Source organism: Anomaloglossus baeobatrachus, chromosome 7, assembly GCF_048569485.1.
Source record: "Anomaloglossus baeobatrachus isolate aAnoBae1 chromosome 7, aAnoBae1.hap1, whole genome shotgun sequence".
NCBI classification, from domain to species: domain Eukaryota; kingdom Metazoa; phylum Chordata; class Amphibia; order Anura; family Aromobatidae; genus Anomaloglossus; species Anomaloglossus baeobatrachus.
Genome location: NC_134359.1, coordinates 58,491,488 through 58,511,651, shown reverse-complemented (window position 1 = coordinate 58,511,651; position 20,164 = coordinate 58,491,488). Strand labels below are relative to the sequence as shown.

General features: G+C 43.6%; 1 protein-coding gene across 3 annotated transcripts in view; it reads right to left on the bottom strand.

Annotated features, from left to right (window-relative positions):
- Window positions 1-20,164, bottom strand: part of METAP1D (methionyl aminopeptidase type 1D, mitochondrial) — a 247,847-nt gene that overhangs the window by 93,985 nt on the left and 133,698 nt on the right. For all 3 annotated transcript variants that reach the window (XM_075318866.1, XM_075318867.1, XM_075318868.1), the window contains 3 exons: window positions 15,761-15,910; window positions 13,263-13,411; window positions 6,144-6,186 (listed from right to left, as the gene is read on the bottom strand). In XM_075318866.1, the coding sequence (XP_075174981.1) occupies window positions 6,144-6,186; window positions 13,263-13,411; window positions 15,761-15,910 (342 nt within the window). The remainder of the gene's footprint in view (window positions 1-6,143; window positions 6,187-13,262; window positions 13,412-15,760; window positions 15,911-20,164) is intronic.

Genomic DNA, 20,164 nt, shown 5'->3' with positions numbered 1-20,164 from the left:
ATTCAGAAGGAGTGGACACTGCTGGAGTCAGTGCTTCAAGAGCCACCACACACAGATGTATCCAGGACATGGGCTACAAGTGTCGCATTCCTTGTGTCAATCCACTCATGACCAATAGACAACGCCAGAAGCGTCTTACCTGGGCCAAGGAGAAAAAGAACTGGACTGTGCTCAGTGGTCCAAGGTGTTGTTTTCAGATGAAAGTAAATTTAACATTTAATTTGGAAATCGCGGTCCCAGAGTCTGGAGGAAGAGTGGAGAGGCCACAATCCAAGCTGCTGGGGTCTAATGTAGAGTTTCCACAATCAGTGATGGTTTGGGGAGCCATGTCATCTGCTGGTGTAGCTCCACTGGGTTTTATCAAGACCAAAGTCACCGCCTACCATGAAACTTTAGAGCAATTCATGCTTTTCTCTGCCGAAAAGGTTTTTGGAGATGGAAATTTCAATTTCCAGCAGGACTTGGCACCTGTCCACACTGCCAAATGTACCACTACCTGGTTTTACCACAACAAAAAGAGGGGGTGCCAGCACTGCTTGAGAATGGCATGCAATTAAAAGTGAAAATTCACATATTATTCCAACTGTGCTATAATGCAAAATGAGATTTTTAGCAAATAATTTATCAATTTTTTAAGCCACCCCTGCCACGTCGCGGCAAATCTCGATAGAGGGGGTCCTACTCTGTATTTAATATTTACATTGTGTCATCCGGCCTCCTAAATTCATTAAAAGCAGAACCATATTGAAGCAACAAATAACAAAACTTATGTTCACACTCGACCACTTCACCCTGTTCCACAGACATCATTAATTAAGCACCCTTTACTTGGGCCTGCTTTGCCTTTATCCATGGCTGCTGGTCTGACACTGAGGGCTAGTGCTGGCATTGTGCCGGTGTATGGCCTTGCTGCATATGCTGGCACCGGGACTGCCTTTATTCGCAGTTGTCTGTCTTTGGAACATGGGAGCGGTTCTGAGATGCGTTGCTTTTATATGGTTCTGCTTATTAAAAAATTTAGGAGGCCATATAGCACAATGGTAAATTATACAATATAGAAAATGACCGCCTTATAGAAATTTGCCGTGACGTGGCAGGGGTGGCTCAAATCATTGATCAATTGTTTGCGAAAAATCTCATTTTGCATTATAGTACAGACAGGAATGAATTTCTGAATTTTACACTTATTTGTTGCATGCCATTCAAAGGCAGTGCTGGCGCCACCCTCTCTCTAGTGGTTTAACCACAGTATCACTGTGCTTGATTGGCCAGCAAATTCGCCTGACCTAAACCCCATAGAGAATCTATGAGAGACACCAGAACCAATGATGCAGAGGAGCTGAAGGCTGCCATCAAATCAACCTGGGCTTCCATAACACCACAGCAGTGCCACAAGCTGATCGCCTCCATGCATGCCGCATTGATGCAGTAATTCAGGCAAAAGGAGCTCCGACCAAGTATTGAGGCATTTACTGTACAGACTTTTCAGGAGGCGCCAACATTTGAGTTTAACATTTTTTCAGTTGATCTTATATTTTAATTTTCTGAGATAACGACTTTTGGGATTTCATTGGCTGTAAGCCATAATCATCAACATTAACAAAAATAAACACTTGAAACAGATCCTTCTGTGATGACTATATAATATATAGGAATAGATCCCTCTGTGATGACTCTAATATAGGTTACCCTTTTTGTATTGAATCACTGAAATAAATTAACTTTTTGATGATATTCTAATTTACTGAGATGCACACACACACACACACACACATTTCTGTATATGTATATATATATATATATATATATATATATATATATATATATATATATATATATATATATATATATATATATATACATACACATATATATATACAGTTAGGTCCAGAAATATTTGGACAGTGACACAATTTTCGCGAGTTGGGCTCTGCATGCCACCACATTGGATTTGAAATGAAACCTCTACAAACAGAATTCAAGTGCAGATTGTAACATTTAATTTGAAGGTTTGAACAAAAATATCTGATAGAAATTGTAGGAATTGTACACATTTCTTTACAAACACTCCACATTTTAGGAGGTCAAAAGTAATTGGACAAATAAACCAAACCCAAACAAAATATTTTTATTTTCAATATTTTGTTGCAAATCCTTTGGAGGCAATCACTGCCTGAAGTCTGGAACCCATGGACATCACCAAACGCTGGGTTTCCTCCTTCTTAATGCTTTGCCAGGCCTTTACAGCCGCAGCCTTCAGGTCTTGCTTGTTTGTGGGTCTTTCCGTCTTAAGTCTAGATTCGAGCAAGTGAAATGCATGCTCAATTGGGTTAAGATCTGGTGATTGACTTGGCCATTGCAGAATGTTCCACTTTTTTGCACTCATGAACTCCTGGGTAGCTTTGGCTGTATGCTTGGGGTCATTGTCCATCTGTACTATGAAGCGCCGCCCGATCAACTTTGCGGCATTTGGCTGAATCTGGGCTGAAAGTATATCCCGGTACACTTCAGAATTCATCTGGCTACTCTTGTCTGCGGTTATGTCATCAATAAACACAAGTGACCCAGTGCCATTGAAAGCCATGCATGCCCATGCCATCACGTTGCCTCCACCATGTTTTACAGAGGATGTGGTGTGCCTTGGATCATGTGCCGTTCCCTTTCTTCTCCAAACTTTTTTCTTCCCATCATTCTGGTACAGGTTGATCTTTGTCTCATCTGTCCATAGAATACTTTTCCAGAACTGAGCTGGCTTCATGAGGTGTTTTTCAGCAAATTTAACTCTGGCCTGTCTATTTTTGGAATTGATGAATGGTTTGCATCTAGATGTGAACCCTTTGTATTTACTTTCATGGAGTCTTCTCTTTACTGTTGACTTAGAGACAGATACCCCTACTTCACTGAGAGTGTTCTGGACTTCAGTTGATGTTGTGAACGGGTTCTTCTTCACCAAAGAAAGTATGCGGCGATCATCCACCACTGTTGTCATCCGTGGACGCCCAGGCCTTTTTGAGTTCCCAAGCTCACCAGTCAATTCCTTTTTTCTCAGAATGTACCCGACTGTTGATTTTGCTACTCCAAGCATGTCTGCTATCTCTCTGATAAATTTTTTCTTTTTTTTCAGCCTCAGGATGTTCTGCTTCACCTCAATTGAGAGTTCCTTAGACCGCATGTTGTCTGGTCACAGCAACAGCTTCCAAATGCAAAACCACACACCTGTAATCAACCCCAGACCTTTTAACTACTTCATTGATTACAGGTTAATGAGGGAGACGCCTTCAGAGTTAATTGCAGCCCTTAGAGTCCCTTGTCCAATTACTTTTGGTCCCTTGAAAAAGAGGAGGCTATGCATTACAGAGCTATGATTCCTAAACCCTTTCTCCGATTTGGATGTGAAAACTCTCATATTGCAGCTGGGAGTGTGCACTTTCAGCCCATATTATATATATAATTGTATTTCTGAACATGTTTTTGTAAACAGCTAAAATAACAATACTTGTGTCACTGTCCAAATATTTCTGGACCTAACTGTATATATATATATATAATATATATATTAGATTATATATATATATATACATATATATATATATATATATATATATATATATACACATACATACATATGTATACACACACACACACACACACAGGTAGATATCTAGATATCTATCTTAAAGTCTTTTCTGTAAGGGGTAGTGCACCACTGACTCAGAGTACCATGATCTATTCAAAGGAATACTCATCAGGATATCTGGCACATACATCATTATAGGAGTGTTGGATGATGATTAATACTTCAAAAAGGTTAGTTTAGCTTTGTACCGGTATCAGATCGAAACAATTTAATATATATATATATATATATATATAAATTATATATAATATATATATATATATATATATATATATATATATATATTTTGCTCACGTATCTGGCGCCATTAATTCCACTGAGGTTTTACAGTCCTGGGGGATTTAGATTGTTAGCCCCAATCGCCAAGTCTTTGCAGGGTGGAGGAAATTGAGAGAACCCTGAGGAAACCCAGGCATACGCGGGGAGAATATACATCAAATCCCAACCAGAAACATTCAATCCTGTAGATAGTGAGCCCTCATGGGTAGGGTCCTCTTCCCTGTAGACTGTGATCCTTCGTGGGCAGGGTCATCTCTCCTCCTGTAGACTGTGAGCCCTCGCGGGTAGGGTCCTCTCTATTGTAGACTGTGAGCCCTCGCGGGCAGGGTCCTCTCTATTGTAGACTGTGAGCCCTCGAGGGCAGGGTCCTCTCTCCTGTAGACTGTGATCCCTCGTGGGCAGGGTCATCTCTCCTGTAGACTGTGATCCCTCGTGGGCAGGGTCATCTCTCCTGTAGACTGTGATCCCTCGTGGGCAGGGTCATCTCTCCTGTAGACTGTGAGCCCTCGTGGGCAGGGTCATCTCTCCTGTAGACTGTGATCCCTCGTGGGCAGGGTCATCTCTCCTGTAGACTGTGATCCCTCGTGGGCAGGGTCATCTCTCCTGTAGACTGTGATCCCTCGTGGGCAGGGTCATCTCTCCTGTAGACTGTGATCCCTCGTGGGCAGGGTCATCTTTCCTGTAGACTGTGAGCCCTCGTGGGCAGGGTCCTCTCTCCTGTAGACAGTGAGCCCTCGTGGGCAGGGTCCTCTCTCCTGTAGACAGTGAGCCCTCGTGGGCAGGGTCCTCTCTCCTGTAGACAGTGAGCCCTCGTGGGCAGGGTCCTCTCTCCTGTAGACAGTGAGCCCTCGTGGGCAGGGTCCTCTCTCCTGTAGACAGTGAGCCCTCGTGGGCAGGGTCATCTCTCCTGTAGACAGTGAGCCCTCGTGGGCAGGGTCATCTCTCCTGTAGACAGTGAGCCCTCGTGGGCAGGGTCCTCTCTCCTGTAGACAGTGAGCCCTCGTGGGCAGGGTCATCTCTCCTGTAGACTGTGATCCCTCGTGGGCAGGGTCATCTCTCCTCCTGTACCTGTCTGTGCCTTGTATTGTTCATGATTATTGTACTTGTGTTTATTATGTATATGTACACCTCTTTTTACATGTAAAGCACCATGGAATAACAAACAATAAGAATAATTCCTTATTGCATGTTTTTCTCTTTCTGGTATAGGAATAAAAAGAAAACCTTTGCAGAATTCTTGTGTTAAATCACTCGGTGGCCTCCAAATCATTAACCATGGGGGCGACATATAAACACGCAGCATGTTCTGCAGCAAAAGGGTTAAAGGTTCTTCTGCTACAAATGGAACACAACACTATCTTCAGGGATTTTAATAAATGTAGGGAACACTGCTAGCAAAAGAGTTGCTGTCCAAATAGACTGACATACACAGGCCAATGTAGCCTCTAATGACAGAGTAAGATAATGACAGGCCCTACTCCAAATCAGCAGGAAGAGGAAGATCAATCTCGCTAGAGTGAAAGAAAAATGCTGCCTTTCCCCCACGTTCGCTCATCTCATACATATCTATCTTCGGCAGCTGCTCAGTACTGCGGCGCTCTGCATTAACTACACCGAGGATCAATAACAATTACACCTTCTCAAAAACATGACACATAGCGGGATTGGGCTGACATTTCACTTAGGCCTACACTGATCTCAGTTCATCTGATTCCAGCCTTAAATTCATGTCAAGCCCGGGTCTGCTTAGAGTAAACCCAGGGTTAAAAAAAAAAAAAAGAAGGAGAGAAAGCAATAAAAAAAACAGCCGCGCAACAAGTAAACAACATCAACTAAAACATTCCAGTGTCCGGGGATTTTCTAAATGAAAATATCATTTCTGAACAGATTTGTATTGTCATCTGTACAAAAGAAGAAGAGCTACGGAGTGTTATTATCGGCGCTGACAAAGGCGTCTCGGGAAGCGCGCTCACATCTTCTATTCCACAGTGAATTTACTCATTGGCTTACGCTGGAGTCGCGGAGACGACCTGCCATTATTTAGCTGGGGGGGGCACTACAAGTTCCATAAAAATAAAGGACATTGCCAGTCTGTGCTAGTTGCAGGGCACACGGATACTTCTCCGGAGCCTGAGAGCTGGACGAAAGTAGGAAAAAAGGATTGGGGTGGGCACTTAATGCACCCTTTGATTAGAGAAGCTGAAAGCTAATAAGAAATATGACTCACTGTGACGTCTATGTTAATAATATCTCCATCCTCAAGACGTCGGCTGTGTAAGGAAAGAAAGAGAAATGTTAGCGTTGGTTTCAAGATTGATTATCCTTATTATTATTAAGACATAAGAAAATACGGCTATAATACTGACATATAATGGAGTCCGCACTCCCCTATATCTGGGATCAGAATGCCCTGTGTACATTGCCATCAGGGCGGAACATCCCCTTACACGGCAATGAAAAACAAAAAAAAAACAAAAAAAAGTATATTATATATATATATATATATATCTATATATATATATCTATATATATATATATCTATATATATATCTCTATCTATCTATCTATCTATAATCATATATATATATTATAATATAATATACTTTTTTTTTTTATATTTTTTTATATATAAAGAAACCAATCCCACCAGGGTCACTGAAGAAAAAATAAAAGTGTGGATTTATTACCACCATGTTTGGGTTCCACAATGAGCGCTTCTCAAGCTCGTGGTGGTGATCAATCCACACTTTTTCAATGACGCTGGTGCTGTTGAGTTTTTCCTATTTCTTTTATTAAATACTGATATAATATTGTCAGAACCATCAGAACCAGAAGTGCACGATATGGACAAAGGTACCGGGACACAACTCAATCAACTTTTCTGAGGGTGAATAATGGTATGGGCATGTCTGCCCCTTACTCCCAATGAAGGGAAATTTTAATACTCCTGCATACAAGACATTTTGGACCATTGTACTTTTTAACTGTGTGGAATTAGTATTTGGGAGACCCTTTTCTAGTCCCCATAACAGTGCCCAGTACACAAAGTGAGGTCCATGATTGGGTGAGATTGGTGGAAATCATGTCTGGCTCAGAGCCCGGACCTCAACCCCATCCAACACCTTTGGGATGAACTAGACCAGAGATTGTGAGCCCGGCCTCTCCTCCATCATCAGTATCTGACCTCACAAATGCTCTTCTGGATAAATGGGCAAAAATTCCCACAGGCACCTCCAAAATCATGTAGAAAACCTTCTCAGAAGAGTGTAAGATATAACTGAAAGGGGGAATCAGTTCCATATTCCTGCCTATGGATATAATGCTTAGGACTAGTGATGAGCGGGCACTACCATGCTCAGGTGCTCAGTACTCGTAACTAGTGATGAGCGAGCACTACCATGCTCGAGTGCTCAGTACTCGTAACTAGTGATGAGTGGGCACTACCATGCTCGGGTGCTCAGTACTCGTAACTAGTGATGAGCGGGCACTACCATGCTCGGGTGCTCAGTACTCGTAACTAGTGATGAGCGGGCACTACCATGCTCGAGTGCTCAGTACTCGTAACTAGTGATGAGTGAGCACTACCATGCTCGGGTGCTCAGTACTCGTAACTAGTGATGAGTGAGCACTACCATGCTCGAGTGCTCAGTACTCGTAACTAGTGATGAGTGAGCACTACCATGCTCGCGTGCTCGTAACTAGTGATGAGCAGGCACTACCATGCTCGGTACTCGTAACTAGTGATGAGTGGGCACTACCATGCTCGGGTGCTCAGTACTCGTAACTAGTGATGAGCGGGCACTACCATGCTCAGGTGCTCAGTACCAGTAACTAGTGATGAGCGGGCACTACCATGCTCGAGTGCTCAGTACCCGTAACTAGTGATGAGCGGGCACTACCATGCTCGAGTGCTCAGTACTCGTAACTAGTGATGAGCGGGCACTACCATGCTCGAGTGCTCAGTACTCGTAACTAGTGATGAGCGGGCACTACCATGCTCGGGTGCTCAGTACTCGTAACTAGTGATGAGCGGGCACTACCATGCTCGAGTGCTCAGTACTCGTAACTAGTGATGAGCGGGCACTACCATGCTCGGGTGCTCAGTACTCGTAACTAGTGATGAGCGGGCACTACCATGCTCGAGTGCTCAGTACTCGTAACTAGTGATGAGTGAGCACTACCATGCTCGGGTGCTCTGTACTCGTAACTAGTGATGAGTGAGCACTACCATGCTCGGGTGCTCAGTACTCGTAACTAGTGATGAGTGAGCACTACCATGCTCGAGTGCTCAGTACTCGTAACTAGTGATGAGTGAGCACTACCATGCTCGCGTGCTCGTAACTAGTGATGAGCAGGCACTACCATGCTCGGTACTCGTAACTAGTGATGAGCGGGCACTACCATGCTCGGGTGCTCTGTACTCGTAACTAGTGATGAGCGAGCACTACCATGCTCAGGTGCGCAGTACTTGTAACTAGTGATGAGTGAGCACTACCATGCTCGGGTGCTCAGTACTCGTAACTAGTGATGAGCGGGCACTACCATGCTCGGGTGCTCAGTATTCGTAACTAGTGATGAGTGAGCACTACCATGCTCGGGTGCTCCGTACTCGTAACTAGTGATGAGCGGGCACTACCATGCTCGAGTGCTCAGTACTCGTAACTAGTGATGAGCGGGCACTACCATGCTCGGGTGCTCAGTACTCGTAACTAGTGATGAGCGGGCACTACCATGCTCGAGTGCTCAGTACTCGTAACTAGTGATGAGTGAGCACTACCATGCTCTGGTGCTCTGTACTCGTAACTAGTGATGAGTGAGCACTACCATGCTCGGGTGCTCAGTACTCGTAACTAGTGATGAGTGAGCACTACCATGCTCGAGTGCTCAGTACTCGTAACTAGTGATGAGTGAGCACTACCATGCTCGCGTGCTCGTAACTAGTGATGAGCAGGCACTACCATGCTCGGTACTTGTAACTAGTGAGGAGTGAGCACTACCATGCTCGGGTGCTCTGTACTCGTAACTAGTGATGAGTGAGCTCTACCATGCTCGGGTGCTCAGTACTCGTAACTAGTGATGAGTGAGCACTACCATGCTCGGGTGCTCAGTACTCGTAACTAGTGATGAGTGAGCTCTACCATGCTCGGGTGCTCAGTACTCGTAACTAGTGATGAGTGAGCACTACCATGCTCGGGTGCTCAGTACTCGTAACTAGTGATGAGTGAGCACTACCATGCTCGGGTGCTTGATACTTGTAACTAGTGATGAGCGGGCACTACCATGCTCGGGTGCTCAGTACTCGTAACTAGTGATGAGTGAGCTCTACCATGCTCGGGTGCTCAGTACTCGTAACTAGTGATGAGTGAGCACTACCATGCTCGGGTGCTCAGTACTCGTAACTAGTGATGAGTGAGCTCTACCATGCTCGGGTGCTCAGTACTCGTAACTAGTGATGAGTGAGCACTACCATGCTCGGGTGCTCAGTACTCGTAACTAGTGATGAGTAAACACTACCATGCTCGGGTGCTCAGTACTCTTTACTAGTGATGAGCGGGCACTACCATGCTCGGGTGCTCGGTACTCGTAACTAGTGATGAGTGGGCACTACCATGCTCGGGTGCTCGGTACTCATAACCAGCAGTTGGATGCTGAGATGTGCACAACTCATGTACAGAGCATATTGGAAGTAAATGGGGAGCATTTTTCCAGAAGATTTTTCAATCCAGACAAGCGCTGCTCATCACCCCCAATTAATGCCACCACCCATTCAGACCTCCACGAGTGTCTGATCACTGCAGCAGAAAACAGAGACCATCTGGGGACAAAGCAGGAGATTGGTGAGCCGAGAATGCCTTTTACTAGTTGTCTTTGCTGGACAATTCCTTTAAAGGGAATCTGACACCAGGTAATTTGAAGGCAGCAAAGAAAAGGCATAGAGATCCTGATTCTAGATGTGTGTCACTTACTGGGCTTCTTTCTGTAGTTTTTATTTAAAAAAAAACAAAACAAAAAAACAAACAAAAACCTTTTATTTGCAGCAGCTCTGCTAGGACTCTCAGTAAGGATTTATCCATCCGTGGAAGCACCATTGATTGACAGCTTTCTGCCTACAGTCTGCAAAAGCAGGAAGATGCCAATCAATGGTGGGGACAGAGTCCATTTGGAGCTCTTTGCAGCAGGAGCTCATCAGTAAGAGGACTGGCAGAGCTGCTGTAAATAAAACTGATATATTAGGACTACAGTAAAAATCCCAGAGAGACCGCACTAGAATCAGGGTTTCTGCCCCTACTCTCTGCTGCTCTTATATCAGGCAACAAAATCCTGGTGATCGATTCTCATTAATTTAAATGGTGGCCCTGTAATATTTTTCCCTTATGTGAGCCATAGGGAGAGCAATGTCTTGCCAGGGTTTGTCTTATGTGTAATGTATACATATCACTTGTCTGTTCAAATAATATATGTATTTGCAGATAATTAATCCCTCGGGGATCTTTTTTTTTTCATCCAATACTTTTAGCTGTCAGACAGTAAAGTTGATCTGTCACCAAGTTTCCCAATAAAAGCTGCATACATTATTAAAGAAGTTCCAACAAAATTGTTATTACATAAACTGTCCTAATTACTTATGTAGCGATGTGTAAGTATTACTATAGTCGCTGATCGCTGTCTTCTCCAGTTTCCAGCATCACTCCAGTCCTCTTCTAACCCATGTGACCTGCAAACAGGCAGTGTCTCATACTGGGTTGAGTTGGAAGTCTATTGAGCCTCGCTCTAAGGCTACATAGACTTTCCTGAAGGACGTAGCTAGCTCTGCCCCCACACAACAGCCACTGTGCAAGCTACCAAAGAAGGGGAGCACTCACGTGGCACTAGAACTGCGCTGAAAACAGGAGAAAGCGCCAGTAAGGAAATAGAGTAAAACACTTACACATTATTACATTGGTAACTAGGACAGTTTATGAAATAAAAAGGTTGTCAGGACATCTTCTCTAAATAGATCTCTTAGATATAATGAGGCTGGTGTACTTCCTTTGAAAGCCCATGTAATAATGGCTGTTTAATCTCAATTAAAACTTTTGCTGCCTTATATTAGATAAGGGTTGTATCAGAGTAGAGCTCAAGCTTAATTGTCAGGATCATATAGTAATTCTGACAATGATTTTCAAAGTGAGTACACCAGCTTCAATTGGTGTAAGAGATCGATATAATAATATATAGTGTGTCCACCCATATCCTGTCCTCCGCCATTAGCTTGAGAACGGAAGCAGCTATAGGTATAGAAGTGGTGTCTAGTTATAGTAATGTAGCCATGCGCTACGCAATGAAACCACCTATAGCGCCACCTGGTGGAAAACAACGGAGTTAGCATTTTTATCTCCAAAAAGGAACCAGATAGAGAAAAAAAGTGAATTACAGAGTTGTAGGGAATCATCAATTCAATACGAATCGACACCTTGCATACAGAAATGCTATGATATGAAACCCATGACCCCCCCCAAAACATTGAATGCTGGTCACGCATATGGTGCTCATTTAACTTTGATGCTCAAAGTGGCCACTGTCAGCTGCAATGCACATCTGGACTCTGCACAGCATACTGTATCTTGCGGCACGGTGTGCAATATGGTAGGTGACACGTTTGCACAAGCATCTGTGATACGTCGTCGTAGGTCCTGCAATGTTGGTGGAGGGGTCGCATACACCTGCTGTTTGATGTGACCTTACAGAAAGAAGTCCAATGGGGTCAGGTGAGCGTGGAGGCCACTCCATGCAGCCACCATACCCAATGACTTGTAGGAAGGTCTCCATGAGGTATCGCTTCACATCCACAGCCTTGTGAGTTTTACATGTTCTAATCATAGCATTTCTGTATGCAAGGTGTCGCTTCGTATTGAATTGATGATGCCCTACAACTTTGCAATTCACTTTTTTTCTCAATCTCGGTCCGTTTTCCAGATAAAAATGCTAACTCTGTTGTTTTCCACCAGGTGGCGCTATAGGTGGTTTCATTGCGTAGCGCATGGCTACTTTACTATACCTAGACACCACTTCTATGCCTATAGCTGCCGCTGTTCTCAAGTTAATGGCGGTGGACAGGATATGGGTGGATACACTGTATGTTATTTGTATTGTAAAACTGTGCTGACAAATCTACTTTAGTATCCCTGCAAGTCCATGAGAATATTTATTGCTTAGATTCAGAAAATAAAACTCTAAAGGGTGCTTTACACGCTGCAACATCGCTAACGATATATCGTCGGGGTCACGGGGTTTGTGACGCACATCCGGCGTCGTTAGAGACATCGCAGCATGTGACACCAAGGAGCGACGATCAACGATCGCAAAAACGGCAAAAAAATTGTTGATCTTTGACACATTGCTCCAATTCATAATATCGTTGGTGGTGCATGCCGCTGGTTGTTCCTCGTTCCTGCGGCACCACACATCACTGTGTGTGACACCGCAGGAATGACGAACATCATCTTACCTGCGTCCACCGGCAATGAGGAAGGAAGGAGGTGGGCGGCATGTTCTCCGCCCCGCCTCTTCTATTGGGCGGCCATTTAGTAACGCCGCTGTGACGTTGCTCTGACGCCGAACGCACCTCCCCCTTGAAGGAGGGATTGTTCAGCGGCCACAGCGACGTTGCTGAACAGGTATGTGTGTGTAACGCTGCGGTAGCGATATTGTTCGCTACAGCAGCGATCACCACATGTTGCAAGAACGACGGGGGCGGGTGCTAGCAATGTCGCAGCGTGTAAAGCACCCTTTAATCCTGCTGTAAAAAAAAAAGATTGTCCGAACAAAAAGTGCTTTACCTGGGGGTCTGATTTAGTATAAAATAAAATACTCACCTGCTGTCACTTTCCTGGTCTGAGTGCTGACTGCGCAGTTCAAGCAGCCACAGGAACACTGTGGCATGTGATCGGTTTTGGGAGTCAGCGCACCAGTCGCAGCTCAACTCAACTGACCACTGCAGTCTATCACAAGCTGCAGCGGTTCTTTGGCTGGGTGAATAGCGAGCATCTTAGTTTGGCTGACATCTGCCACAGGAGTAAGGTTAGCGGAACCTCATACACATTCAATGGTGAATTGGTCCTGCCAAAATGTGCAGGTTCAGCTCATCTAATGAGTATGGCCACTTTCAGGGTTCCCAGTGCAAATAAAGGAGATTTGTAATGATGCCCCATTTGCTGGGTATGTTGCACCATAAGGAGCGCAGATGCTGAATAATACAGTTCCCTCCAGATTGTAAAATGTTTTAATATATAAATTATGACATTAATACTTATTAATACTATAGACAGCTTATATAAAAACACGAGAAATTGTAAGGATTAATTACCCATCTGGAATTCCATGGCAGACCACATTGTTCACTGAAGTACACACAGATTTCGGGAATCCTCCGTAACCTAATGGGGATGGGTATGCATTCTGACTGACGATACTGTGATGAACAAATGTATCTATTTCCTCAGTTGTCATGCCAACCTGAAATAGGGAGACATAAGGGAGCAGATACCAATGTATCATTTCTTTGTAAGGTTTTCTGGAAAAAAAAAAAAATGTACAAAATATCTAAACAGGCATTGATTATTTTTGGCTCCTTAAAGGGTTCGTCTGGTTAAAACAAATTATCACCCATCCATAGGATAGATGATGACTTGATGATTGGTGGGGATACGACTGCTGGGACTTTCACCGATTGGCAGAATTGGGCATTTTAATCCCCGTTAGAATATTGTAGAAGTGTGAATGCTCAACTGCAGCGCCAATCATTGCCTGGCAAACGAGCACTAGTTTTTTTCTGGCAGCACCATATAGAATGAATGGAACAGCGATTGGAAATACGACCTGCCACGCCATCTTGTCACAGGGATTTAAGAGCACTGTCAAGAATAACATTTCTTTGATCTATCATACACAGTGGGTCCCACCGGTCCAACTCCAACTGATTCTGTAGGTGATAACTAGTGATGAGCGGGCACTACCATGCTCGGGTGCTCAGTACTCGTAACTAGTGATGAGCGGGCACTACCATGCTCGGGTGCTCAGTACTCGTAACTAGTGATGAGCGGGCACTATCATGCTCGGGTGCTCAGTACTCGTAACTAGTGATGAGCGGGCACTACCATGCTCGGGTGCTCTGTACTTGTAACTAGTGATGAGTGAGCACTACCATGCTCAGGTGCTCGGTACTCGTAACTAGTGATGAGTGAGCACTACCATGCTCAGTTCTAGTAACTAGTGATGAGCGAGCACTACCATGCTCGGGTGCTTGCTACTCGTAACTAGTGATGAGCGAGCACTACCATGCTCGGGTGCTCAGTACTCGTAACTAGTGATGAGCGGGCACTATCATGCTCGGGTGCTCAGTACTCGTAACTAGTGATGAGCGGGCACTATCATGCTCGGGTGCTCAGTACTCGTAACTAGTGATGAGCGGGCACTACCATGCTCGGGTGCTCTGTACTTGTAACTAGTGATGAGAGAGCACTACCATGCTCAGGTGCTCGGTACTCGTAACTAGTGATGAGCGAGCACTACCATGCTCGGATCTCATAACAAGCAGTTGGAAACTCGGATGGGCGTGACGTACTGAATAATGGAAGTCAATGAAGAACTCAAGTATTTTTCAAGAAAATTTCCTGGAAAAATGCTGGAGTTCTTCATTGACTTCCATTATACTTGGGTACTTGAGTAGTACCCATCTGAGAGTCTGTTAAAAGTACAGAGCACCCGAGCATGGTAATGCCCACTCATCACTAGTGATAACTTGTTTTTAACTGCGAACCCTTTTTAACTATTTTAAATTTGAAAATGTATTATTCTACAATCCTTTAATGCATATGCATCTTTATTACATAGAATACAGTGTTAAAAACAGTGTGGTGTAATAACAAGCCAATTTAACCATCCGCTAAAAGATTTTGTATAGTGATCAGATATCCATAGGTGACATAAGAACAGGCCACCTAGTGGCAAAAAGATGGTGAAATATTGTGGAATATTAAAGGTGGTTTAACCAAGATTTACCAAGTTATCACTTTTCCTAAGGACGGCTATCCCCATGTTGATTAATGGAGGTCAATGTATACTACCAGCCCATATAAATGGAGCAAAGTTTTAAGCATGCTGCCGGGGGCTTTAAACTAGGTTTTCTCTTAAAACGCCAACGCGTTTCAGAAAAAAACAATTTACCTGGCTGTAATAGTGGAGCCAGTCTCTGATTTATGCTGGCATGAATCGACTGAAAGTTTTGGAACCAACCAAACTGAGATTTGGGCACAATTTGACGCTTATAGTGAGACTATTAAAGTAATCTCACCTGCCCAGCATAGATTTTCAGAAATCCAGGTTTATATAGTATCCTCATACTAATATCCTCATACTAATAACTGGTATCCTCATACTAATGCGGTAAGTTTTTAACTCTTCCACGCCCAGAACTTTGGTTTGCCATCACTACAAATGGCGCCAATGAAGGTGTGATATATACTGTAGTTTTAGCTACAGATATTTGTAAATATATACATATATATATATATATATATACACATATATATATATATATATATATATATATATATATATATATATATATATATATATATATATATATATACACACATACACACACACACACACACATTATATATTATAATATATATATATTATAATTATATATATATATATATATATATATATATATATATATATATATACTCATTTATTTATTTTGACTGTTGTAACATTGTGTGATAGGTGAACACATTTTATACAGTTCTGCATATGACAATCGGATTTCTTTTTGACCCATCGTTGCCCGCACCCCATTACCTTTAAAATTCTTCCAGCCGTCAGTAAAATATGACGGGCCAGTTGACAAGCCTGACGAAGCCCTTGAATCTGATCTTCGTCCTTAATTTCAATGAAGTCTCCCCAGTCAGGCACAATGCCTGTCGTCACATAGTCTGGCTTCATTATATGCTTGGAGGAAGAGGATTGGAAACGAAGATCAGAAAAGAGCATGACAATGGGATCATTTTCTCAGACAGTCCCTCCTGCTTCATGGCAACTTGCCCTTTGAGTTCGGAGAGTGACCTTCATGAGCCACCAAGCAAACCCTCAAGGCTTCTTCACTGTTCCTTCCAGTGCCCTTATGAACTTAACATTGCCTATTACAAGAAACTTACACAGCCTGTGAACTGCGCACAGCGGTGCAAGAAAAATGGACACTGACACAAATTTCCTAAAACATAATCCCCAAAGTAACAGCTTCACGTCAAGAGACGGGAACAAATTTCTGCCTTTCTAGTTGGAAAAACAACATCTTTTATTTCTGTATTAAATTGATACAAGTGCAACAAATAAGTGTATAATATTTACTAAATTTACCCAGCATAAAAAGGGAAAGTTTCTTTTTTTTACAAATCTGTCTTTTCTTTATCCACAATTGTCATCCTTCCCCAGAATTTACTTATGGAAGAAAACACTTGTAAGGAAATGATAAGTAACTGCTCAGCTGTCACAGAGGTAACAAATAATGTTATCGTCTATTTCAGATGTAATGTAACAAATTATTAATTTGAAAACAGAATGAATAAACAGCACAGATAATCCAGATAAACAGCAATAGTAGGACATATTTGTATCTTTATGTCAGAACTATGACCTGTAAACGATATGGACACTTTCATTTGGCAATTTTTATTATTGTTTTTTTTTTGTGTATGTTTTGTTGTAACTTAAATGCATGTATTGTAAGCAAAACATAGTTTTTGCATTTAGGTTTCATTAAAGGAAATCTGTCAGATTATTGCACCCTACTCTAAGGGCAAAATGATGTAGGGGCTGAGAACCTGATTCCAGCGAGGTGTCACTTACTAGGCTGCTTACTGTAGTTTTGATAAAATAATTGTTTTATCAGCAGGAGATTATCACTAGAGGACTAGTAAACCTGTTGCCCTGTAGTCCTTCATATTCACGAGATCTGTACAATCCTGCGCCATCACTGATGACAGCTTTCTGCCTATATCAAGCAACAATGTAGAAGTGTAGTACCACCCGCTTACTGAAAACTCCACGTAGACAACAGTGATACTGATGCATTCAGGATAGGACTATGAAGTGGTGCGCTACAGATAGCAAAGTTCCATTTAACATCAGGAAAAAAAGAACAGGTCATGAGGACCTGTTGAAGAGCAGTTTGACACACACGAACCGGTCGTCATCCCGATGCACCTCGCTCCCGCTTAGGCTGCTTTCACACATCCGTTTTTCACAGTCAGGCACAATTCGACGAAATGCGGATAAAACCGGATCTGGCGCCGAATCTGTTTTATTCCCCATTGACTTGTATTAGTGCCGGATGGTCTTGCGTTGCAATTTCTTCGTCCAGCTGCTGGTAAGGATGCAGTATGCAGCGATTTTGGTCTCCGGCAAAAAAAAACAAACAAAAAACGGACCACACCGGATCTGGTGCCGTCCGACATGTTGTATGATGGAAGCCTATGGGCACTGGATCCGTCGTCATCCGGCATATCATGGAATCCAACGACGGATCTGTTTATGTGATACTGAGCATGCTCAGTTCAAAACGAATCTGACTAAAAACAGAAGGAACGCATTGAAAAAACTGATGCGACTGATCCGTTTTTTCGCCGAATAAGTCACATCAGTTTTTTCGCCGGATCGTGCATGACAGCGAAAAACAGATGTTTGAAACCAGCCTTACCTGCACTCCGTTCTATGATGAATTTATGGATCTTCAATAAAGGACACTTGTACATAAATGGGGAGTGTGGATGCTTCTTTTCTTTTTTTCTGATCTTATACGGCTTTCAGCCTATGCACAGCATTCATAGAACTGTAGCTGATAAAATAGTGAGTTTATCAAAACTCCAGCAAGCAGCCAAGTAAGTGACATCACAGGAATCAGGGTCTCTGTCCCTACATCACATAACTCGTGGGGTAGCAAAAACCTGTTAAAAAAATAGTTTCATAAATTTTGCATTATTTGTATTCTATAGCTTCTGTGTTGCAGTGTCTATTGCTGCCTGCAGAATGAGTTAATTGAGAACTCAATCAATCAGCTTATTCTAACTGGAAGTTTATGACTTTATATGTGTTCTTAGCTGCTTTAAGCCGATTTAGGACCACAAACATCAGCAGCGTCGGTGCACCTCTGTAGCCTGGTGTACGCGTCCCGGTGTCAGAGAGGCACACTGCGCATGACCGGAAGTTCAGAAGCTGTATCTATGTTCATGAGCCTCTCTGAAGGCCAGGACGCGTACACCACGCTACATAGGTGCACCGACTCTGCCGAAATGAGCTGCGATGGCACCGGCTCATGGAAATCATGTTATCACGCCCACAGGGGCTTGATAGCATAGAAAGAGGGCTGACTAGTCTGGGGAACTAACGCTCCTTTGACTAATCAAGGCCCTAATTAGCATAGGGACAGCAAACTTTATAAATGCTTTTTTTAAAAACAATGATTTTAGTAAATAGGATTATACAGGGCAGCTTGGGAGGCAATTTTGGCATACACATGTGACTGTTGGGTAGGAGGGCATAGGGGACCTGACGGATTCCCTTTAAGAAAGTTGGAGAGTGGCATAAAAAAAAATAGGTGAAAACCAGGCCCAGGCCAGTGTTTGCTACCCCTACTAACTACACAAATACTTTAAAGGGGTTGCCATCAATGAGAAGGGTCTCTTGATGTTCGGCTTATCATTAGGACCCCCAATGATCAGAGGATGAACTTGGCAATAAGTGGGGAATTTTCATGCAGCGCCACCACAGCAGAAATTAATCATAAAACTATTCCTTAACCAAGAATCTGCAAAAACACTAGTGCATGCCCTCATTATCTCCCATCTGGACTACTGCAACCCCCTGCTGTGGCCTCCCTTCTAATAGTCTCGCACCCCTAAAATCTATTTTAACCCTCGACTCTGTTCTATCATTTAAACCACACATTCAAGCCCTCTTCACCTCCTGCCGACTACAACTCAAAAATATCTCCCAGATTCGTGTATTCCTTACCAAGAATCAGCAAAAACACAGTACATGCCCTCATCATCTCCCACCTAGACTACTCAAACTTCCTACTCTGTAGTCTCCCTTCTAACACTCTGCACCCCTCCAATTTTAAACTCTGCTGCTCAACCAATTTGCCTCTGCAATCGCTATTTCCCTGACCTCTCCTGCCAATCCCATCACTGGCTTCCCATTGCCCAACGACTCCAGATCAAAACCCTAATGATGACCTACAAAGCCATCCACAACCTGTCTCCTCCCTACATCTGTGACCTAGTCTCCCGGTACTTACCTACATGTAACCTTAGAATCTCACAAGATCTCCTTCTCTACTCCCCTCTCATCTCCTCTTCCCACAATCGCGTACAAGATTTCTGCTGTGCCTCCCCCATACTCTGGAACGCTCTACCCCAACACATCAGACTCTTACCTATGAAGGAAACCATCAAAATGAATCTGAAGACGTCTCTCTTCCAACAAGCCTACAACCCGCAGTAACCCTCGTCCACAATAGCGTCGCATGACCCGCTCTACCCTCATCTACTGTAACTACTGTATCCTCACCCATCCTTCTCAATCCACTGTAGCACCGCATGACCAGCTCTACCCTCATCTACTACATTCTCACCCATCCCTCTCAATCCACTGTAGCACCGCATGACCAGCTCTACCCTCATCTACTACATTCTCACCCATCCCTCTCAATCCACTGTAGCACCGCATGACCTGCTCTACCCTCATCTACTATATCCTCATCACCCCCCTCAATCTACTGTAGCACTGTACGACCCGCTCTACCCTCATACACTGTATCCTCATCCACCCCCCTCAGTCCACTGAAGCACCGTACGACCCGCTCTACCCTCATCTACTGTAACTACTGTATCCTCACCCATCCTTCTCAATCCACTGTAGCACCGCATGACCAGCTCTACCCTCATCTACTACATTCTCACCCATCCCTCTCAATCCACTGTAGCACCGCATGACCAGCTCTACCCTCATCTACTACATTCTCACCCATCCCTCTCAATCCACTGTAGCACCGCATGACCTGCTCTACCCTCATCTACTATATCCTCATCACCCCCCTCAATCTACTGTAGCACTGTACGACCCGCTCTACCCTCATACACTGTATCCTCATCCACCCCCCTCAGTCCACTGAAGCACCGTACGACCCGCTCTACCCTCATCTAC